At 55.0% G+C, this 23349-nt stretch overlaps 1 protein-coding gene across 2 annotated transcripts in view; it reads right to left on the reverse strand.

Annotated features, from left to right (window-relative positions):
- Window positions 1-23349, reverse strand: part of MROH2A (maestro heat like repeat family member 2A) — a 42503-nt gene that overhangs the window by 3274 nt on the left and 15880 nt on the right. Inside the window, exons 16-37 of one of the 2 annotated variants that reach the window (XM_045558996.1) lie at window positions 22318-22358; window positions 21620-21761; window positions 21289-21341; window positions 20809-20916; window positions 16772-16891; window positions 16482-16604; window positions 15067-15219; window positions 14011-14133; window positions 12983-13062; window positions 11221-11329; window positions 10072-10167; window positions 9295-9399; window positions 8264-8387; window positions 7647-7765; window positions 6728-6880; window positions 6174-6328; window positions 4106-4265; window positions 3837-4030; window positions 3454-3591; window positions 2816-2924; window positions 546-695; window positions 263-445 (exon numbers count right to left, since the gene is read on the reverse strand). In XM_045558996.1, the coding sequence (XP_045414952.1) occupies window positions 263-445; window positions 546-695; window positions 2816-2924; window positions 3454-3591; window positions 3837-4030; window positions 4106-4265; window positions 6174-6328; window positions 6728-6880; window positions 7647-7765; window positions 8264-8387; window positions 9295-9399; window positions 10072-10167; window positions 11221-11329; window positions 12983-13062; window positions 14011-14133; window positions 15067-15219; window positions 16482-16604; window positions 16772-16891; window positions 20809-20916; window positions 21289-21341; window positions 21620-21761; window positions 22318-22358 (2738 nt within the window). Of the gene's footprint in view, window positions 1-262; window positions 446-545; window positions 696-2809; window positions 2925-3453; window positions 3592-3836; window positions 4031-4105; window positions 4266-6173; window positions 6329-6727; window positions 6881-7646; window positions 7766-8263; window positions 8388-9294; window positions 9400-10071; window positions 10168-11220; window positions 11330-12982; window positions 13063-14010; window positions 14134-15066; window positions 15220-16481; window positions 16605-16771; window positions 16892-20808; window positions 20917-21288; window positions 21342-21619; window positions 21762-22317; window positions 22359-23349 lie in introns of both variants that reach the window. The other variant, XM_045558995.1, reaches the window with a different exon arrangement.

Raw genomic sequence — 23349 nt, forward strand, 5'->3', positions numbered from 1 at the left:
CTGGGTGAGGGCTTGTGTGGAACATGAACACCCCCCCTGCCCAGCAGAGGCCGGCAGGTCGTAGGTGCCCAGGGAGTATCTGGGGGCTGCAAGGAGTGAAACGGGCAAGGTTTTCCCTCCTGGCAGGGCTGGAGGGGCCCACGAGCCCTCGGACCCCAGGAGCCGCAGAGCCCGCTCTGCCCCGGAGCCCGTCTTTTCACTGGGGGGTGAGAAGTGCTTGCTCCCTCCCTGACAAGCTGAGGGACGCGAATGAGGGACTCACGTTGTCGAAGAAGACCCTGCACTGCTCAGAGATGCTGTCGAAAGAGGCCCCCACGTCCCCTTCTCGGAGCTCAGCCAGGATCTTGGCCAGGGCCTCCATGCCCTCGGCGGTCACGCTGGTGCTCGCGGGCCCCCGCAGGGAGCTCAGACACTTCTCCAGCAGGAGCTTCCGGTACTGCTTCACCTGGGGGACGCGGCAGCCCTGACTCAACCCTGGCTCCCGCCAGCAGAGGACCCATGGGGTCCCTCCCCAGCTCTGGGGACCTCAGGGCCTGGCGAGGTACCTTCCTGGGGGCCCCCAGGGCCATGTTGCCAAGCGCTCGCAGGGACAGCACCCGCAGGGCCTCGTCCTCGTCCTGCTCTGTGCCCTTCTCCAGCGCCAGCACCGCCGGCTTCAGCAGCTTCTCCTGGTGCAGGATCGGGTCGCTCATGAGCTAGGAGGAGAAGTTCGACAGTTACCCCGGCGGAGGCCACTTCCCTGCATCAAGGCGTGCGACGCACAGACGGTACCGAGCGGGACGGGAGGGTTGCAAGTGCCTCAGTTTGCTTACTTGTAACAAGCGGATGACACTAGTGCCTGCCTCGGGGTCGTTGTGGGGATTCAGTGAGGAACTATGGGGGGAATGCTGGACAAGTGTTACCTGTCCAGACACATAGATTCGTTTCCCCTTTATTTCTTCAGTTAACAAGGCAGAACGGCTGCCACGTGCCGGAGCCAGGCCCACCCGTGTCTGAACAGAAATGCACAGGGAGCATGAATTTCTGTCATTTCGGAGAGTCAACACTGGCCTAGTACCCAAAGTGCCAAGACCACAGGCCGATGGAGACCCCCTGGCTCACATGTGTACATGCGTGTGTATGCATGCCTGTGTGTGCATGTGTGTATGCATGCATGTGTGTGCATAAGTGTACATGTATGTATGCGTGCCTATGTGTACATGTGTGTATGTATGTGTGTGTGTGCATGTGTGCATGCATGTGTGTGCATGTGTGTATGCATGCGTGTGCATGTGTGTATGCATGCCTGTGTGTACATGCATGTGTATGCATGCATGTGTGTGCATGTGTGTGCGTGCATGTGTATGTGCACACGCACATGAGCCCCTGAGTGTGTTTTAAGGAGTCCTAAAAAGAAAGCTAAACACCAAGTGGGTGAGTCCGGCAGCGAGAGGAGATGTGAGTCTACTGACCGTTGCCATGTCCAGTTCTTTAATCCCCCATCGGGCACGGCTGCTCTGAACCCCAAGCGCCCTGTCTCCTCCTCCCCCTGCTCCAGCCAGTCCTGGACACCAACATCGGCAGCGGCTTCCTGCAGCACTTCCTTCATTTAGACATTTACCGAGCACCTACTAAGGAGGCAGAGCGGTGAGTAAAACTATCTCGCCCCATTTGAAATGCCCTTCAGGATAAAGTCCGAACTTCTTAGCATGAGTTTTAAAAATCCTTTATAATACGGTCATATCAACTTTTGAAGAATTTAAGTAACTTGCTTCTCAAAAGCTGAACCTCATTTTTAGACAGTGCTCACCTGGAAGCCCAGCAATGCCTACATTATCTCATTTAATTCTCACCAACGCCCTGTAAAGCAGGTACCGCTGTCCCCAGTCTGGCAGATGTGGAAGTGGAAGCACAGAGACACCAAGTCCCTGATCCCCGGCTGCCCAGCTGCTGAGCGGAGGAGCAGGACCCTGACCCGGCCCTCGAATGCCAGCACCTGGGCCTGGCCACTGAGAGCTCCAAACCCAGACATGTCATATGGGGCCTCTCGGTCCCACCTTCGATGGGAGGGTTCACAGAGGTGGCGTGAGCACAGGGAGGAGCCCGAGGACATGAGGTGGTGGCTTGACTAGCACGTCCCAGGTTGCTTTGCACTGGGCCAGGAGACTTTGTACAGCCCACAGCCAAGGATCATTTTTGTATTTTTAAATGATGGGGGAGAAAAAATCCAAAGAAGAACATTTCATGACACATGAAATTATGTGAAGTTTAAATTACAGTGTCCATCGGGAGGGTTTGATCAGAACCCGGCCATGCCCACTGGTATATGTATTGTCCATGGCTGCTCTTGGCCACAAAGTCAAAAAATGTTTAATTACTATGTTGCCCTTCACAGAAAACGTTTGCCAACCCCTGTCCTGGGCAGCTGCTTGGTTCCTGCGGCATGTCAGGCGTCATTTCCCTCGGGACCCTCTCAACGCTCCAGTGGTACGACAGGGTAGCCAGGCCCACCGTCCCAGCAGGCAGAGCCCCTCGGCTCTCAGAGTCCTGCTGCGGCAGCCTGCCCCGGTGACGGCCCAGGTGCCCTCCGCTGGGCCCCCAGGTTGCTGGCACCTGCCGTGTCGCACAGCAGCTGGCTGCCGGGCTCCAGGGCACAGGCCGTGCCTCAGCCTCTCTTCCCCGCAGTGCCCGGCCCTGCACTACTCTCGTGATGCATGAATGACGGGGAATGGTGAGTGAACGAGCCCACCAAGGCGGGGAGCCGGCCTGCCCCCGACGCCGGTGCCTGGAGATGAGCCCAGGGATCCCGCACCCACACCCGGCGTCTCACTTCCACACAGATGGCCGTGCTGCTGACGCGGCAGCTCAGGACCTGCGAGTCCATGCCCCTGAGCACCAGCTCCGACAGCCTCTGCCTGTAGCCCTCCACGTGCCGCATGCACAGCCTGTGTGGGGAGACGGGGCGGCTGGTCAGGGGGGACCCGGCTCCTGCCTGGCGCTGGGCAGAGCTGGCCTGGGGCTGGTGCGGGCCAGCGAGGTGACCGGGGCAGATCTCCTAACTCCTCTGGGCCTCTCCTTCCTCGCCCAAAGGGCTTGGTCAGGTGGGCAGCAAAGTACTTAATCTCCATCTGCTTTTTATAAAAGGGACCGAGAATGAGGGCTGCTCGGGAGATCTGGACCCAGGAAGCAAGTCCCCACCCCGGCCCTGCTCAAAGCTCTGTGTGGCCTCCTCTCTCTGACCTCTCACCTTCTGCTCTGGGCAGGAAGAGTTGGAATAGGAGATTCCCACTGTCTTGCACACCACCCAGGGTCTGGGACATGGGTCGATCAGCATGGCAATTCCCCCAGAAATGGAACATTCCACCAGGACTAAACCATGCCCTTCAGTCCCCCGAGGAGGAGACTGGAGGCCCTTCTGTCCCCAAGGAGGTGCCCCTCAGGTCCCACGGCCACCCTGTGATAGCTGGGCCCCACCTGGCCAGCCGGCTCACGCCCTCCAGGAAAGACCCGCCGTCCTCCAGGAGGGCCCACACGGCCTGCTCCTCCAGGGCGTGCGCCAGCCGCTCACTGCGGATCCTCTTGCACAAGAGCTGCATGGACTTGATTGTGATCCTGGAAGAAGGTAGGAGCTTGTGACGCGATGCCCGGCTGGGAGCACACGGCCAGGGAGGCTGGCCCGGAGGCCGCCGTGCTGTGAGACCGGGTCCCAGCACTTGCAGGACCTGGTCCAAGGGGCTGAGGGTACAGTCCCAGGAGGGAGTGGGTCTGCAAGTTCTGAAAACCACGCTGTGCCGGACACGTGCTGGACACACTGCTGCCTCACCCCCTCCCGCCTGCCCACCCGCCCTCGAGAGCACCTCTGCGGGTTCAGCTCCTCAGGCAGGGGCCCTGTGTGGACCAGCCTCCACGTCTTCAGGACGGGCGAGGCGGCCTCCGGCCTGTGGCTGCTGGCAAGCTGCAGCAGGAGGGTGTAGAGCAGCTCGGGGAGGAGGCCCAGGAGCGTGTCCTCCTGGTCCATCTTCTGGATGAGAAGGTGGGTGGTGCACAAGGCCTGCAGAGAGAGGCGGGCGCTGGGGCTCCTGCCCAGAGACCCCTGAGGAGCCCCAGAGCCTGCCCTGCGACTCACCATCAGAGGGTCCACCGAGGCCAGGCGCCAGACGTCAGCCTTGGAGGTGGCATTCACCCTGGGGGTGAACCGCGACTGCAGCCGGCTCATCAGGCCGTGGAGCATGGTCCAGGCAAAGGACACGTTCTCGGCCACGGCCAGCCACACCTCCATCAGGTGGCTAACCAAAGCAGGGCACAGGACTGTGAGCTTCCTGGCAGGCAAGAATCCCTCGGGATGTGTCAGCAGCCCCCTGAGTCGGGGTTGAACGCTGGGGGCTGAATCTCAGGGAGGTGGAGGGAGCTGCCAAAGTTTGGGTAATTAGCACCCAGGCCCCTGACTCCACACTCAACCCCCTTTCTCTGCACAGGCTCAGAGTCCCACGGCCCCAAGGAAGGCCCAGCTCCCCTGCCAGGCGACCTCGGAGGGCCCCTCTGGCTGACTGATGACTTTGTGGACATGTCCAACATGCCCCCAAGTGCCCAGCTTGTGTCAGGCTGGCACTAGGCAGCTTGCTGATGTTACGTCACCTAATCCTCCCTTCCATCTCTGAGGAAGATGTTTTTATCTCCATACCCCACACAAGAGGAAACTGAGGCCTGCAAAGGTTAGGCAACCTGCCGAACTGGGACTGGAAACAGCTTGGCAGATCCCCAAGTCCAAGCCCAAGGCCCTGACGAGAAGGGACGTGCCCAGGAGAGGATCAGAGGACAGAGAGGTGGGGATCTGGCAAGTTCTAAAGGGCCAAGGTGACGAGGCTAACAAGTCTAAATACAATTTAACAAGGTCAACTTGAGAAAGAGTTGAATCTACAAAACCAAATGCACAAGTGTAGGTGAGTTTGGGGTGGCGGGAAGATGTGTCCGGGGCCCTAGTTGGAGGAATCAAGTGGAGAGGTGGGTCCAGTGCACTCATAGCACCAAGTAAAGAAGCCACAGGGGTGCAAGGAAACAAGGAAGTGGGGGCCTCAGGCCTGCCATGGCAAGAAACAATTCTACCAACCACCTGTTGGAAGAGGACCTGGGCTCTGAATGCAGCCCGGCTGACACCTTGATTGCATCTTGTAAACCCTGAACAGAAGGCCAGCTGGGCCACACCCAGACTCCTGCCCCCGGGAAGCTGCAAGATCATACATGGATGGCAACTTGCTACTCGACGATAGCTAACCAATACAGGTGTTGGTGAACTAAGTGAACGCCAGTGTGACGTGGCCACCAAGCATGCCAGCCCCACCCAGGGCTGCCCCAAACACTGTCCCTCACCCCTACCAGCACTGCCTCGAGAGCCACTGACCCTCATTCCATCACGAAAGCCACACTGCCCTCTCACCTGGACCCGCCACAGGGCTGCCCTCGCAAGGAGCTGCTCCATGTGCAGCCAGGGCTGCATTTCTGGGGGGTCAGCCCTCGTGGCTCTGGGTCCAAGGCCCGTGTTTGAAACTCTCTTTTCCTTGTTCACAGCCTCTTGGTGTGACACCTGCCTAATCTCCCTGTGCTAGCACAGGCTCGACTACTCTGGGGATGACTGCCCACCTCTTTCTGGGCCCTGCGCATTTGGGGAGACCCTCCCCGGCTGCCTGTGCGATGCTGCAGCACACACAGGAGTTGGCGCTATTTGCAGAGAGAAGGGGCTGCTCCCCGCTTTACTCATGACCGCCTGAGGGGCTGCAGGTTGGGCATTTCTTCCCTGGAAACTTGGACAAGTCACTGGCCCTCTCAGGACACATTTTGAAAGCAGTGGGCACAGACCGGAGGCTTGCTCAGGCTTGGGAGCCACGTGCAGGAAAGGGCTGCCATGGGGGATGTTGGATGTCACAGAACTGTCCCGGGGGGAGACCAGGGCACGTGAGAAGCTATGGGATCCAGACTCCAGCTCCGAATGATGAGGCCGTAAAAGTCTGGGCTTGGGGTCAGTGGTTCGTCGGAGGCTGGAACCTCCTACAGGACATACGGGTGCAGGGTTTTGACCTGCCGCGGGGCGGGGCAAGGTACTGCCCAGGGCCCCCGGCTTCCAGGACCTGCTGGGGTGCTGAGCTGGGCATGGTCTGAGCTGCGCAGGAGGCTGGGACCGCCTCCCCCGGGGCGCTCACCTCTCCATGGGCAGGGGCTGCCTCAGGAGCGACGTGAGGACGATGTCCTGGTGGTAGTGCGCCAGCAGGAGGATGCCCTCGATGAGCAGGCGCCGCACCTCCGGCTGATCCACCCCTGGCAGGTGCACCAGGATGGCACCCAGGATCTCGGGCACCTGGGGATGGGGCGCAGTATCACGGGGCAGCCTGCGTCCCCCTAGGCCTCCTTCCCCCACTCCATGGCAGCCCCTCCTCTGGGGACTCTTGTCCAATCAGACAAAGGACTGATCAAACTGCCGGCACCCTGTCCAGCGCTCCCTGTGCCTGCTTCCTCACGCTCATTTCTCAGGCCTCCAGCACACGAGGCGCGTACTCCGGGAAAGAGCCGCAGGCCTCCAGACTGCTGTCCATGTACTGACCAGGTGACCCTCACACAGCTCTTCCTCGTTCTAGAACTCTGTTTCCTCCTCTTTGGCAACCAGGGGTTTAGGGCAGGCACTCTCAGCGGGTGCAGGCAGGGTGCACCGAGCAGCCCAGCCCCAGCCCAGGTGGCCCTGCCCACGTGGCTCTGCCACCTTGTCCTCCAGATCCTTGACTCGCGTCTGGAGGAAGGCGCCTATCCAGGTGACGGAGGCCTTGTCGTGCTGCAGGTCCATGGCCCCGATGTTCTCACAGAGCTTCTGGATGAGCGACACCACCTCGTCGCAGTTAAACTCCATGCAGACCACCTAGGACCAGAGCAGGCTGATCTGGGGTCTGCAAACCAAGTCTAGGGCTGACTCCCCTGCCCCATGTGACCATGCACCCCCACCTCTCCTGCCCAGCTCGTAGCCCCGGCCCAGGCCCCCATCCTCTCTCAGACCCTGGCTGCAGCCTCCTCCAGGCACCCGCCCCTCTTGCTGTCCACGGGTCTGCTCAGACCTCCCTCTACTTCCAGGGTCCCCCTGCCAGCCCCTCGAGGCTCAGCCAGCTTTCCCAGGCCTCTGGGGTGCACCCCAACCTCTCCACTCCTCATCACCTGCACCCCAACCCTGCACAAGAAGCTCCACTCAAAATCCGCCATCCTCACTCTGCTGCCCTGCAGCCCTGATGCCCCCCACCCCCGTCCTGCTGCTCCGCAGCCCCCTTGGTCCCGAGGCAGAAGGGGCATTGCCCCCCTGAAGTCCTGAGCCCCCTGTTCTGGCAGCTCTGGGCACTTCCACTCATCACTGTGTCATTAGCGAGCCCGTGTCCAACGGCCTGTGCGAGGCTGCCCAGATGGTTCCGGCGGCCCCTCCACACTCGGTGTAGCACATTGCAGGGATGGGGAGAAGACAGCGGGGCATGTGCCAGAGGGCACAGTGGGGACCTGACACACTGCAGCCCGTTTCAATACAGATGGCAGGAGTCAGACCAAAGGCCATGGACACAGTGAGCTTGGGAGGCCCCGCCCCCAAGAGATGGCCCAGGCCCCTGAGACCAGCCCACGGCCCACGCAGGCTTCCCAACTGTCACCTTGGCGATACTCAAGGATGCACAGAAAATCTTCTCCAAGTCCGTGCCCCGGAGGTCCTCCTTACATCTCTCAAGCTCCTTCTCCTTGGCAGTGCTCCACAGGGAGCAGGTCTGGCTTGCTGTTGGGAATAGTTTCACACATGACCCGCAGGGACAAAGGGCCTGGCCACAGCCACTTTGCGGCAAACTCCTGCCCTGGCTTTGCGAGCCTGAGCCACCCTCCAGCATGCAGACATCCCCTCCCTCTGGGCTTTGCTGTCATCGTTCCTTCTGCAGCAGGCCTCTGCCCACGCTACCTCTACACACAGCTCCGACACCTGCCCTCCCTTCAGCTCAGCTCTGGCCAGTTCTGCCACGTCCTTGGTATCTGTAAGCTGACCTTCTCCCAGGGGGTCCTCTTGGTGCCCAGCACATGCCCTCAGCAAGTCAATCTGGACTAATGAGCTTCTCCTTTCAGAAGCTTCCACGGCCTCCTGGAGAGTTCTCCCCACTCTGCCCTCTCTGTCTCCATGCACAGGGCCGTCAGGCTTCCCTGCAGGGCAGCCGCAGCCAACACCCCTGGTGTGAGCCGCCCTCCCTCCCAGAAAGGCTGGTCCTCGTGCCCTGCCCCTCCGTACCGTGAAGATCTAGCAGGGCAGACAGGACATTAGTTGAGGCTACACGGGTTCTTCGGTGGGTGTCACAGGTGCACGGGGCGATGAGTCCGACCATTGTGCCAAACTGCCCCAGCTTCAGGGGGATCTGAGGGAAGGACACCTCAGGGGCTCACACCTCTGTGCTCTCAGGCACACTCAGGGGCAGCATAAATGGCCCCTAGGGAGTGTGAATGCTGCTCTGCAAACACCGTCTGGGGTGGGGAGGCTGCCACCATCCGCCTCCCGACCACGCATCCACCTCCCAGCCCCACAGCTGGGCCCCTGGAGGCCAATCAGCCAGGGTCCGAGGGTCCAGGACCAGCCCTGAGCCAGCTCAGCCCTGCTCGTAGCTCTGAGCTCGGGTGCAGTTGTTCCTGTAATGGGGCTCTGGGTTCAAATCAGGGTTTCCCCACCCACTGGCTGAGTGGCCAGGGTGGGGTACCTCTCCCCGCAGCCCCTCATGTTCCCTGTCTGTTCAGTGGAGATAATAGTGGCGCCTCCCCTTTCAGGGAACGTTGTAAGAATCAGATCAGAGAAGGTAGGCGACACACTCAGTGTTGCTCAGCGCTGGTCTTGGCCCTGCTGAGCTCTACTGAGCCCTCGCCACGCACCTCCCCCAGCCCTGGACACCATCGTCCTGCCCTTAGCCTCCTGAGGACAAGGCAGTCAAAGACTACGGAGCCATCACATGTAGGAAAGGAAGTGTGACCAAGCCATGTAAGACAGTTAATCAGTAAAACACTACATTGTTCTGGATTTTGTGATGTTAGTGCTACCTGTCAAGCTTTGTAAATTTGTGATTTTATACTGATTTGCTTTCTCATTCTGAGTAAATATCCATTTTCCTAACCAATATGGTAGTCATCATTGCGTATCCTTTTTCTTACAAAGGGCCCTCACCACTGAATGAACCTTGGGCCCCACAACACCTGGACCCATACCCAGCCACGTCCCATCCTTTCCCTCCACGGCTGCCAGAGCAGAAGGCTGGGGTTGGGTGCTCCTACACTCACACAGACTCCAGTGCTTTGGGCATAGATCTTCAAGAGATGGAGATGGAGCTTCATGGCCTTCTCCCTCTCCCATTCTTTCTCCGACAAGATCCACTTCTCCAGGAGCTAAGGGTAGAGCCCAGAACACAGAAGCAGGCATGAAAATCCTGGGGCCAGCCCTTTCCTGGCTAGCTTTTGCCCTCCTCTTTCCTCCTACTCAGAGTCTGACTCTCAATGTTTCTGTGTCTAGAAACTTCTGGTTTTCTCCCCAGCCCCACGCTCATCTCCTGCTGTGCAGCCCAGCTCCTAACAGGCCCCTGGCTGATACCAGTCCATGGCCTGGGAGTTGGGGATTGCACCTCTAAAGTACATTATTGGGATGGCCAGTGAAATGTGAATACAGGCCGTAGATTTTAATATAGCAGTGAATCCATGTTAGGTTTCCTGAGTATGATCATCGTACTGTCACTATGCAAGAGAATGTTCTTGTTCATGATGTCTACAACTCACTTTCCATGGTTCAAAAGATGTGTGTGTGGAGTGGGAGAGAGAAAGAGGAAGACAAGAGAAAGAAAATGTGACGAAATACTAAGAATTGTGAATCTTCACAAAGAGTATCACTGTACTATCCTTGCAACTTTTCAGCAAGTTTGGAATTTTTATCAAAATAAAATTGCTAAAGCAATATTTCATGCATCCCTGTTTCCCACAGTCTGGCCCTCAGGCTAGCTCCCGAGAGGAGTGGCCAACCCTGGCTCCTGCCACCGTCCCCGCCACGTGCCCTGCCAGGCAACTCACGTGCACCATCTCCTGCAGCCCCCTGGGGTCCAGCTGCCTCTGCAGGAGGTGCCCCATCAGTCGCTCCAGGGCACTGCAGGCGTCCACGTGCAGGGTCTGCAGCCAAGAGCGAGAGCTGGGCAGCAAGGAGGGGTACACACAGCCACCCTCTCTGCGGGGGCCCAGGCCAGCGGGGAGGACGGAGGTGGTGTGACAGTCACCCTGTCTTCTGTTCAGTCTGAGTTCTTTACACGTATCTTCTCGTGTGAAGCACAAGACAACCCTCGAGAGGAATCCACTTGGTAAAGGAGGAAACTGAACTCCTAGAGTCCAGTTCACCTGAGTCCTCACCCAGGCCCAGGCCCTTGAGACAGAAGTGGCTGCCTGTCCACAAAAGAGTCCTCCTCCTCTTCCACAGCGTCCTTGGGAAACCACCATGTAGGCAGGAACTACACTTCCTGGGACCCCTTGCACAGGGCGGGCCACATGACTGTGTCTGGCCAATGGAATGAGGGCAAATGGCTCACAAACTTTCCAGGCTTTCTCTCTCGTTTATCCGGGCTGGATATAATACCCCCAGGATCCTGAACAACTGCAGGCAGGAGCTCCACCCCACCCCTGCTGACAGCTAGACTTTACTTGGATGAGAAATAAGGCCGGGTGCAGTGGAGTAGCTCACACCTGTAATCCTAGTACTTTGGGAGACCAAGGCAGGAGTATCATTTGAGCCCAGGAGTTCAAGACCAGCCTGGGCAATATAGCAAGATCCTGTCTCCAGAAAAAATAGAAAAATTAGCTGGGAGTGGTGGTGCACTCCTGTAGTCCTAGCTACTCAGGAGGCTGAGGCAGGAGGGTCACTTGAGCCCAGGAGATTGAGGTTGCTGTGAGCTGTGATGACACCACTGCACCCTAGCCTGGGCAACAGAGTGAGACCCTGTCTCAGAAAACTGTGGGGAGGAATAAATGTTATCTTATCTTGCTAAACCACTGAGATTTCGGGGCTCATCTGTCGCAGCAGCTAGCATCACCTTACACTCACTAATAGCACCTGCTCCACCTTGCTCCTCCAACCTCTCGGGAGTGGTTCAGGAAGGTGGACTCGGCACTGCCCATGTCAGTGTAAACTTCAAGGTCCTGACCTAGAAAAGGAGGTGGCCCAGAGGAACCTACCGTAATGGACTCATTGTCCTCTCTTGGGGGCTGGAGAGAAATTACAGAATGTAAACTGATATCCATCAGCTCACTGCTTTCTTCTGTGGAGTAGAAAGGCTTCAGCTTGCTGGGAAAGAAGCAGTGACAAGAGGAGTGGTCATAGGGGCTGAGCCCCTGCCCGGGACAAGGGAGAGACCAGCTTCTCCAGTTGGGGGCTCAGGTGTGCGTCCCTTCCCAGGGTACCTGGCTCTGCGTGGCCACCAGTGTCCAGTGACTGTGTCTATGATTGAAGGGAGCCTCAGCGGCCCAGGGCCACCTCTCCTACTTGCTGTTCCCTGCTTTGAGCCCATTAATCTCCTGCTTAGAAACGTCCCATTGCTCCTCCCTGACCACAACCACGGGATCTTCCCTCCCAGGCTGTTCCTGGTCCAAGGGTATTTGCGCATAATACTTGGACCAGCAGCAACACCTTAGAGCTTATCACAAACACACAATCTATGGCCCCACCGCAGACCTACTGAGTCAGAAACTCTGGGGGTGGATGCCAGGCATCTGGGTTTCAACAAACCCTGCCGCAGTGGCAGCTGGCTGATCCACGCGTGCTGCGCATTCTCCTGCTATCACTTCATTACTAGTTCTCAAGCATGATGGGTGTCAGAACCACCCAGAGAGCTTTTACAAGCACCCCCCAAGACCCTGTCTGGGCCCCAGGATCTGGCGTGGGACCTGGGTATCAGAACTGTTAAAAGTTCCCCATTGGTTCTGTTGTGCCCCAGAGCTAAGAGCTACCATCTACTTTACTTTAAACTTTTGCTCCCCAAAGGTGGGTCGTACTTCTCCCTGTTGGGAGAAGGTGTGTTGTACTTCTCCAGCCATTGTGTTTAAGCCCAGGTCAAAAGTCAAATGCCAAGTCCTGCACTGAACCTTTTGATAGCCCCTGTTGCATAGACTGAGTGGCATTTTATTAGTAGCCCCCTTTTTTGGTCTTAGATTTTTGGTGGGGGGATTCACCTGCAAATGCATTACTCTTAGCTTGACTTATAATTCTGTTTGTATGTGTTTGTCTTATCTCTAAGTCCCTAAAAGGCTGGCACTAGTATGTATCTCTCAGGTATCTCTGTGTCCCCTCAGTACCCAGCATTAACTGAACATGTGCTCACTTCGTATTTGTGAAATGTGTTTAAAATCTGCCTGTTTACTGCAGCTTAAAGCAACAGATAGTTCTGTTATAAGCCTAAGTGATGAATCTTCCTCTACAGGTGAAGTATTCCTGGAGATGACCCAACCTCTTCATATACTAACTTTATAAATCCATAAATTCTTCCTCCTTCCCCCTCCCCACCAATGGGTTGACAACTCCAGGAAGGTCAGCCTTGAGCATTAGATCACTTTGCGGAAACCATGTCAATAAATAGTTGACTGAGCCCATTGACTGACCGAGCCCAGTTCATCCTGAAGGTCCCTGTGACCGTCTTCTGTGTCATCACTGGGATTTCTTGCTCAAAACATCCTCTAATCGCCCAAAGAACAGCCCACCCACCTGCCATTCCCCTCCCAATCCAAACAGAAGCTCCCAGCTTGCAATCCTGCTGAGAGTTACGGAAAGGAGCTGGCGGGGACAGACCCCACCTTCTAGGCTGGCCACTGCCCCAGTGAGTTGCCGCCGAGATCCCTGCTACGGAGGCAGGGGAGGGCAAGGGAGGTACAGCCCTTGAAGGGGCACCGAGGGATGGGCTCGGACTTTGCCCCATCCCTGGGCACGGGCAGGGGCCCGGCTCACCTCAGGTGCGAGAGGGCGTCCATCGCCATGGTCCGCACGGGAGAAAACAGGTTGTCAGTCGGCTCTGCCCTGATGACCGCCTGCCCAGCACAAGCAGGACAGTGAGCCGCCGGCACCCAGAGGTCCGGCAAGGTGGGGAGCCCTGGCCTTTGGCTGACAGTGACGGTGACGGAGGCAGCACTCCCCAGGGTTAGCGCAGGAAGACCTGATGCTCCCCAAAGTGCTCGAACATCCCATACCTCTTCCATTCCTTTTAGGATCACCTGGCCTTTGGCATTTTAGGGGAGGCAGCAAAGTGGGAGCGGGGCCCTAGACCTCCCCTGCCTGAGCGCAAGTGCCGGTCTCCACAGAGCGAGACCTGGTGACCAACTTCTCAGGCTGGGCCAGGCTGGCCCAGAGCTCCTGGCCCAGCGCGGGAGCCACAGCAACACCACTTCCTTTCTGGTGCCTCCTGTCCACCCCGTCTCGTTTTCCGCAACTGCTGCTTCCAGCACAGCTGAGCAGTTTCCAGGGGCCAGGGCGGTGGCAGGGACATGGGGTGGGGAGGTCTGGGGAAGAAGGACATTGGGTGTCCCACAAGCTCCATCAGCCTTTGCACAGTTGACATGTTCTACATCTTACCAAAGTTCTGGGTGAATGTCACTGCAAGTCCTGCTTCCAGCAGATCCCTGCCCCTAAGTCCCTCCCATGGAGAGAGACACTGAAGCCATAACTGGGCCAGCCCTGTGGGTTTCTGTCTACCAGTCCCCGAACCAGCCACCTCTGGGCACCACAGGGCCCAAGACATCCAGGTCTTCTGCCCTGGTTTCTAAACCGTTGCCTGGCTGTGCAACCTTATCAGATACAAAAATCATTCCCAGAACTCCCACAGTCAGCTCGAAGCAGAACTGAGACAGGGAGGGCTTCAGAGACCTCCGCAGACAGCTTGTCCTTCAGACGTCCTCGGGAAAACCTCTGACCGGGGGAGGCAGTCAGCAGAGTTAGAGCCCAGACCACGCAGGGACCAGGAGGCCCCTCACCCGGCTCACCGTTACGATGCCAGTAAGAGCCGTCTTTTGGGCGTACTGGAAGTCCTCCAGGTCGTTGATGTTGTTGAAGGCGTTGGTAACCTGCACGACGCTCTTCATGAAGGCCATTTTCAGGGAGATGTTCTGTGCCCAGAAGAGGGAGAGGAAGGAGGGGCGTTGGTGAGTGAGCCTCTCAGGAGCCCTGGGTCCTGGGCTCCCAAGCCTGTGCCGGGGGGAGCAATGCAGCTCAGGGGCCACCTCCGTGACCAGGGCCACTGAGCCCGATGTGTCCCCAGAGAGGCAGGATAAGTTATCGAGATGAAATGATTTTTGCTTTTATAACATGGACGAAACTTGAGGACGTTATGCTAAGTGGAATTAGCCAGACACAGAAGGACAACTATTGTCAGCTTCCGATTGTAAGAGGTTCCTGGAGTGGCTCAATTCACAGAACAGAAAGCGGGACGGCGGTCGCCTGGTCGGGGGGAGCAATGAAGGGGGAGTCAGCGTTTAACCGATACAGGGTTTCAGTTTTGCAGGATGAAGAATTCTGAGGATGGATGGCGGTGACAGCGGCACAGCAATGTGAATGCACTTAGTACCATGGAACTCTACACTTAAAAATGGTTATGATGGTAAATTCTACGTTATGCATGTTTTACCACAGTTTTTAAACATAAAAATAATTTTTGCTTTATTCTCTGTGTTTTCTCCTCTTTGCCATTCCAAGGAAGTAGTCAGTCCTTTCACGTCTCATCCTTTATGAAAGGGCCTGGGTCAGGTGTCAGGAAGGGCAGAGGAAGTGGGAGAGGCTGGGAAGAGGTGGGGCTCACCTTGTGGCCCCGGGGACCCACGCTCACCCCGCCTGGCACTCGGGGAGGGGCTGCCCACACCTCCCTGGCCAGACACCAAAGCACAGAGAACAGCACGTCTGGGCAGCAGGCTTCCCAAATGCTGCAGGGGGGTAGGACGCGGATGTCTCCTGGGGGGGGCTGGGGGTGCCCAGCAATGACGGAGGTGACTCTCCCCCAGCCTGGCCCAGGGAAGGCGTCCCTCCGGGCAGTAGGTGGGGGCTACCTGGCAGCTGCTGGAGTAGTGGTGGATGATCTTAGCGGTGATGGGGCTGTCCACGTGGCTGAGGAGCAGCTGGGGGTGGCAGTAGGAGGCCACGCAGCTGTACATCACCATGAGGGCGCTCTTCACTGCCTCCCGCCTCCAGGGGTGGTCCTTCTGCGAGGCCGACCAGAGGGGAAGCACTGCTGGGGGACAGGCCGGGGGAGAGCTGGGGCTGCCCCAGCTGCATGTGGGACGGTCTCTGTCCACACGACCAAAGCAACCACTGAGCCAGTGGAAGGTGCTTCCACTATTTTCTGGGTGCCTGAAATGCTCATGCATTTATTCACGCATTTATTCATTCATTCAACACATCTGTGTTGGTCACCTTACCACACACCAGGCACTGGACACGCAGGGGTGAGCGAGACGAGCCAAGGCCCAGCCCCAGGGAGGCTTCCACCCTAGGACCACCCTAGCCATGAGCAGGAGGTTCATGCGGACACCCCCAGACAGAGGCAGCTCGCACACTCCATGCCTTCACCTGCTGGGCACTGCTCCGGGCCAGGCGCTCTGGAGGCTGGGGATCCAGTGGAAACCGACAGCCTCAGCCCTGCCTCCCGGCACGCACACCCTGCGAACAAGCACCCAGCGGGAGGTGCTGGAGCCCACCAAACCCACCGTGGACAGGGCACAGGGACGCCCATGCCCTGTCGGGCCACGACTAGGAATCCGAGGCTCAGGTCCTGCTTTGCAGAGACGCTGGGGCAGAAGCCTGACATCCTCTGGGACGCTCTCATTCTCTACATCCAAATGACAGATCCCAGGAAAAGGGCTCGAGGGCGAGGGCAAAGCCTGAGACATGGGCCACTCGGGACGGTTTCCCAGTGGGGGCTCAGCCAGCCTGTGGGACACCCCCTGGAGCGGGCAGGGGGGGGCCTCCAGACGCTGGGGCCATAGGCTGTCTGGGCGCAATGCTGGCCTCACCACCGAGCAGCCGCCTGCCCCTGGGCAAGCCTCAGTGTTCTCACCCGTACAACGGGCGGCCACAGCCCGTGGACTCACTGAGGCAGAGCTCTCCATGAGGAAGGCCCCCACGGAGCTCTACCTGAACAGCTTCTTCAGATCCTGGGGGTCTAGGCGGGGCCCGGGACTCTGCATGTCCAACCCGCACCCACGGAGCCCCCACTGTGGGTCTGAGGACCCCCCCAAAGGGCAAGACCCCTTCACGGTGTCTGGTCCTGGGAATGCCGACCCTGTAATCTCAGACGATCCAGCAGCAGAAGCTCTGTTGGAGGAAAGCCTCATGGGCATCGTTTTGGCAACAGGAGGCTGGAGGGGGCATTTCCTGAGATCTAGAAGGAGCCTCGGGACGGGGGCGGGGGGAGCACTGTGCTAGGAGGCCCCAGAGGCCTAGCTGTGGAGCGAGGGCACCGTACCCGCCAAGCACCAATCTGCCAGGACTGCTCCGACTCCTGGATCCGGTCCTCGAAGTCGTGCAGCACGTTCAGCACCGTCTTCACCTGGCCCCGGGCACACAGGCCGAAGCACAGGATCACGCCCTGCAGGGAGACCCAGCCAGCTGGGGTGAGGGCAGAGGAGGGGCCCACACACATGTGCATGGGCACACATGCATGTACACACACATGCATGCAGGCACCTGAACACACAGGTCACCCGAGGGTCCTGAGGGGTCTGGGGGACAGGCGGGGACTGCGGGTGCCCTCACCTCCCGGTCGAAGTCGTTGCTGTAGTCCGTCTTGTACAGCAGCTCCAGCAGCAGCACCTCCACCTTGCTGGCCTCCAGGCCTGTAGCCAAGGTGAAGCCCAAGGCCCGGTACAGAAAACCCTGGAGAGACAGGAGGGAGGAAGGTGCTCAGGCCTCCCTACGCCCACCCTCCAGGGGATGCTGTCGTGCACAGTTTGCAACATTCCATAAGATTAATGTGCACATATCTGTGCATTTTGTATATTCTTTAAAATAAAGGTGCAGGTTAGTCTCGGGGCTCGGACTGTATAAGGGCAGGCATATTGCACATGGGAACAGTGGAGGCCAAACTCTTTTTCTGTAAAAGCTGAATCAACGTACACTCCCGCCCACAGATCTAAGAGCACCAATTTTCCCAAGAATGCCCTGACATAGGTTATGCTCAGTAAGAGGCGGAACATTCTCGTTTTGATGTGTTTGGTTATTAATCATGTCGATCATCTTTCCATATTCTCATGATCCATTTTATATAGTTCTTTGAATTTTTGGCTACATTCTTTTTCTCATCTTGTTGGTGAATTTTCTCTTTTCTTTTTTTTTTTTTTTGAGACAGAGTGTCACTTTGTTGCCCTGGCTAGAGTGAGTGCCGTGGCGTCAGCCTAGCTCACAGCAACCTCAAACTCCTGGGCTTAAGCAATCCTACTGCCTCAGCCTCCCAAGTAGCTGGGACTACAGGCATGCGCCACCATGCCCGGCTAATTTTTTCCATATATATTTCAGTTGGCCAGATAATTTCTTTCTGTTTTTAGTAGAGACGGGGTCTCGCTCTTGCTCAGGCTGGTCTCGAACTCCTGACCTCGAGTGATCCACCCGCCTCGGCCTCCCAGAGTGCTAGGATTACAGGTGTGAGCCACCGCGCCCGGCCTTTTCTCCTTTTTTATTTGTGATAATTTTGTTTGCATATTTGGAAGCATAACGAGAGCAATTGTGTATTATCTCATTTAATCCTCACAACAACTCTATATGGTAAATGGTATTACTGCATTTAGAGATGAGAAAACAAGCAGGAAATGGTAGAACCACACAGAAAATTTAATATTCAGTTTATCTCTTTTCCTTTGTCTTTTTTGGCTTTTTCCTAATACACATAAAAATATCCATCAATATATTCTTCTCACCCATCCATGGTTTTATCTTCTTTTGTGCACTTAAATCTTTGATCTACTCTGGAAGAACAAATCCTTCCTTGATGTGCTTCTTTTTTGATATGTTCTTATTTTCTCTCATTTTTTCATTTCAATGAACTTAGAAATAATCTTGTCAAATTCTCAAATTTCCATAAACACTCCTTTTAGGGACTTGACTAGGAATAAATTGTATTGTAGATTAATTTGAGAAAAATGGGAACTTTCAGCAGATCACGATTTTCTATCCAAGAACAAGAGACTGTGTCCATATTTTCAGGTTTTCTTTTTGTTTCCCCACCCCACCCCCTCATAATTTTGTGCTCCTCACATTGGTTCCACGTACTTCATATATTCAATATTTTATTTGCTTATATATGTTCCACTGTGTTGTTACTTTGAGTGGGATCTTTTATATTATATTTTACATATTATGTTATTTGTATATAAGACAGATAATGATTTTTGCATATTACTTTTGAGACAGGACTGGCTCTATCTACCGGGGGTTTTGAGTCAGCAGCCCCCTTCCCCCTGACCCCCCAAGGGGGAGGTGAAGAAGGGAGAGTCCTGAGGAGGTTCCTTAAGCTGCTGTGTCTAATTGTGCCTTTTTAAGTTATCTGGGACAACAAAATCCTTTTTAAAATTTATTTATCTTCTATCTTAAGCTAGATGAGTTATTACATATGGTTTAAGTGTATGCACTTGCTTATTAGATACTACATACAACTTCCTTTCAAATGGGCCTTAACATCTGATTAAGACCTTATACCTGCAAATGTACAGTGTTTAGCTAATAGAAGATATCTGTAAGATATTCTTTGCTATTTATTATTTTACATACTAAACTCTGAAGGGTATATATTTGAATGAATTCAATTTTTAGTTGACACTTGTAAAAATGTTTTTTAAAACATCTTTATGGAGTTATAACTCACATATCATAAACTCACCCACCCATTTCAAGTGTATACATTCAATGGTATATTTGGAGTTGTGCAACCTTCATCACAGTCTAAGTTTGGAATATTTTTATCACCCCAGAAAGAAACTCCACACCCATCTGTAGTCACTCCACATTTCCCCCAGTTGTCCACACCTGACAATCACTAATCTACTTTCTGTCTCTGTGGATTTGCCTATTCCAGACACATTTCATATAAATATTATTAGAATCATATATGGGGTCCCTTGTGTTTCTTTACATCTGGTTTCTTTCAGTTGCATATAACATTTTCAAGCTTCATCGAAGTTATAGCATCTATTAGCACTTTCTTCCCTTTTTGTAGCTGAATAATACTCTATTTTATGTCTATACTACACTTGTTTATCCATTCACACATTTGTGGACATTTGGGTTGTTTCCACTTTTTGGCTATTATGAATAATGCTGCTATGAACATTTATGCACAAGTTTTCATGTGGACATAGGCTTTCATATGTCCTTGGCATGTACAACTAGGAGAATTGCTAGTTCATATGGAATTATACATTTAACATTTTGAAGAAATGCCAAACTTTTCCAAAGCAGCAGCACCATTTTACATTCCTGCGAGCAATATATGAGGCTTTTAATTTCTCCATATCCTTCCCAACACTTGTTAGCATCTATCTTTTTGATTATTGGCATCCCAATGGGCATAAAGTGGTATCTCATTATGGTTTTGGTTTTCATTTCCCCAATGGTAATTATCTTAAACATTTTTTCATGTACTTACTTGCCATTCGTGTCTCTGAAGAAATATCTATTTATAGACTTTGTCCATTTTTTAATTGGCTTGTCATTTTGTCTTAATGAGTTATAAGATATATAGATATATTGATAATCCCTTATCAGATATATGATTTTGCAAATATTTTCTCCCATCCTGAAGGTTGTCTTTTCATTTTCTTGATGGTATTATTTTCAGCACAAGAGGCCTTCATTTTTACGATGTTCAATTTATCTGGTTTTCTTTTGTCATTTGTGCTTTTTGGTATCATATCTAAGAAGGTTTCATTTAACCCAAGGTCATGAAGATTCACACCTGTTTTCTTCTTGGGGTTTTATAGCTTTAGCTCTTATATTTAGATTTATGATTCCTTTTGGTTTAATTTTTGTGTATGATGTGAAGGAGTCCACTTTCACACCTTTGCATGTGGATATCCAGCTATCCGGGCACCATTTGTGGAAAAGACCTTTCTTTCCCCAGTTGAATTGTCTTGGCACTCTTGTTAAGAATGAATTGACCATAAAACTGAGGGTTTATTTCTAGATTGTCAATTCTATTCCATCAGTCTGTATGTCTATCCTTAAGCCAGTACCACCCTGTCTTGTTTCTGCAATTATGTAAGAAATCTTGAAATTAAGAAGTTTGAATCCTTCAACTTTGTTTTATTTAATCATAATTGTGTTGGCTATTCTGGGGCCCTGGCATTTCAGGATCAACTTTTCAATTTCTGCAACAACAATAAAAAAAATATCCGACTGCAATTATGATAGGGATCATGTTGTAACTGAAGATAAATTTGGGAGCTATCACCATTCCTACTAGACTGCCCTTCAGTCCATGAACATGGGATGCTTTTCATTTATTGAAACCTCCTCTGAATTCATTCAACAATGTTTTATAGTCTTGTAAAAAAAAAAAAACCGTTTTACAGAAAAACACAAATGTGATCAAGAACCAGCATCTGGAGGATAAACAAGACAAAAAGCCAAACCAAAGCTAAACTGAAAACTAAAAACCACTGGTCTAGGTCACCCGCCACTCCTCCCAGAGCTCTGTAAGTAGCCACAGGTCCAGCTGGCCTCACACACACAGGACCCTCTGCCCTCCACCCTCCCTGGCGTCTCCTCCCACCCCAGACTGCCCTGGCCCTGTGAGGACGAACCTTTTCCAGAGAGGGGCTGTCGAAGCTCGAGATCTGGTTGTTCAGCTCCTTGCCCAGGTGCAGGCTCCAGCTGGACCCCCGGGTCTTCTTGAGGGAGTGTCTCAGAAACTGGGGAGAAGGAAGACATTGCTGTGCGGGGGACAAGGCTCTAGGAAAGCTGCGTGACCTTCAGTAGGGACTTGTCCTCTCTGGCCTCCCCTTCCCACATCTCTAGCTCACTTGGTCCATAGATCCCTGATCCAGTGCTAGTGACCATGGGGCTGGCAGGAGGGCATCACCCCCACTGCTTTCCTGGGTGCCCAGCATGGAAGGCTCTCAGCTCTCCCCTGCTGACAGACACAGCTGCAGACCTTGTACTCCCAAGTCTCTGACAGAGAACGTGTCCTTCAGGGGCTCCTCAACTCCTCACAGGCCAAGCCCACCCAATGCCCTGCCACCCGCTACCCGTCTCTCTCCTCCATGCAGACCGGCCCCCCTTACCTGAATCAGCTTGTCCTCCCAGGCCTTCTGATTCCAGGTGAACTCGGTGTGCTCTGCAGGAACATACGCAGGCTCACACCTGCTACTTTCTGCTGCACCCACGCTCTGGCTCAGCCTCCTTAGCCTGGCAGCCACAGCCCCCCACGGATGAGCCCATCGCACATTGAATAGCCCCTGACCGTCCAAGCTGCTCGGCCAATTCTCAGAGCCAAAGTAGGCTGTGTGGGTCCACCCTGAGCCTCAGCTCTTGTCGTTCCAGCCACGAGATTAGGACCCCAGCACATGCATGGAGTGGAGGGTTGGCTCGGGGAGGGCTCCCCAGGCACCTCACCTTCCAGGTACTGGACCAGCAGCGGGATCTCCTGCTCCCACATGTCGGCCATGGTGGGCGCGATGCTCTGGCTCAGGGTCCGCAGAAGGTTGAGCATGGCTATCCCACGGCCCTCCCCCTTGTAGGGCGATGACATCAGCACCTGAAGGGCACCAGGGCTCAGTGGGGCTCACTGTGCTCACTTGCAAAGAGAGGAGCTGGACAAGATGGGTGGCTTTTAAACAGAGCTCGAGGCTTTCCAGGGATGGGGGAGCCCCTGCAGAGGACGCTGCACGAAGGAGAGGGGGTGAGGGGCCCAACCGGGCTCCATCCCTACCCCATGCCTCAGTGGAGCATGGATTAGTGTCCACAGTTACCATGAAGAGATGGACTCATGGCTCCAGGACTGAGCCCACCCCCAGGGGTGGGCAAGCCCAGCTCCTCAGTGTCCCAGGGACGCTATGGGCGGAGCAATCTGGGAGCAGGTCCAGGCTGGGTCCTGGCAGTTCCCAGCACACTGCGCCTGCCACATCTACCCAGGAGGGATGACAGGGATGCAGACTGCTCTGTCCTGTCAGAGCTGTCCTGTCAAGTGTCTGGCTCCCTCATTGCACCCTGGGTCCTTCCTACCCCTGGAGTTCGGGAATTAGGAGGTCAAGGTAGAGGTGCCACAGGGCGTGGCTTGGCCAGGCAGGGCACGGTGCAGGTCAGCCACTCACCAGAAGACGGGCCAGCAGCTTCTGCGGCACAGGTAGGTCCACTGAGGGAGAAGGAGGTGGCGCCCAGCTGAGGCTGCAGCCTATGACGGACATGCCCGGTCCCCCCAGCCCCCAAAGGGGACTTTGCCCCGGAAGGTACTTCCCTAACATGGCTTCATTGTCTCCCAGGACGGAGAATGTGGTGGCACAGGGGATTTTTCTATAAAGAACATGATTGATTTACCCTGGGAAGAGGGGAGAATTGTGCTAATCAGCTGAGGTTTAGAAGGTTCTGTTTTCCGGCCATACCCATTTTATAGTGGACACCAGGACATGCCATGATGATGTTTTGTCTCCTACTGTGAACCTTGGCTTCTGTTGAGCCAACAGTAGTTAGACACTCCGCCCACCCCTCCTGTCTCTCACTACAGGCTTTGGGAGCCAGCGAGTCCGTGGAAAGCAAACTGGCAGTGCTCGGTGGGATGGGCAGGGGCAGGGGGCAGGCCTGCTGAGAAGCTGAGTGCAGGGGCCCAGGAGGGCACTCAGCCCCGTGGGTGAGGGTGAGCAGGGCACAAGGAAGGCCTCAGGCTGTCACCTAGCTGGCTTGTTCAGATCAAACTCAGACAGCAGGCTGTGCCCTTTGCCGTCCTTGGATCCTAAAGGCCTCCCTGAATCACCTCCACGCCAGCCACTCCCATCCCTGCAAAGCCCTGACCCAGAGGTCAGGGGTGGGGGAGGCTGCAGTGAATGTGGAAGGGGGCACAGTGGCTTCTCCGAGAACCTGGTGTTGACGGTGCCCACTCCAGGAGGACCCCGGTGGGGGTGGTCTGCAAGGACTGGGACGGGACAGCTATAGCTCCTCCAGCTGGCTCAGAGAGGCCACGCAGAGCAGAGGCTCAGAAGGGTCACACCTGGAGAGGCTGGGCCAGGAGCTCAGGGTCTGGGCCGGGGTGTCAGGGGCACAGGGACATGAAGAGTGGCTACCAGGGGGGAGTTTGCATGATTCTACCACCTCCTTAGACATGACAAGGGTAAGCATTAGGTTTAACCTGG

Source organism: Lemur catta, chromosome 8 (assembly GCF_020740605.2).
Source record: "Lemur catta isolate mLemCat1 chromosome 8, mLemCat1.pri, whole genome shotgun sequence".
Taxonomy (NCBI): domain Eukaryota; kingdom Metazoa; phylum Chordata; class Mammalia; order Primates; family Lemuridae; genus Lemur; species Lemur catta.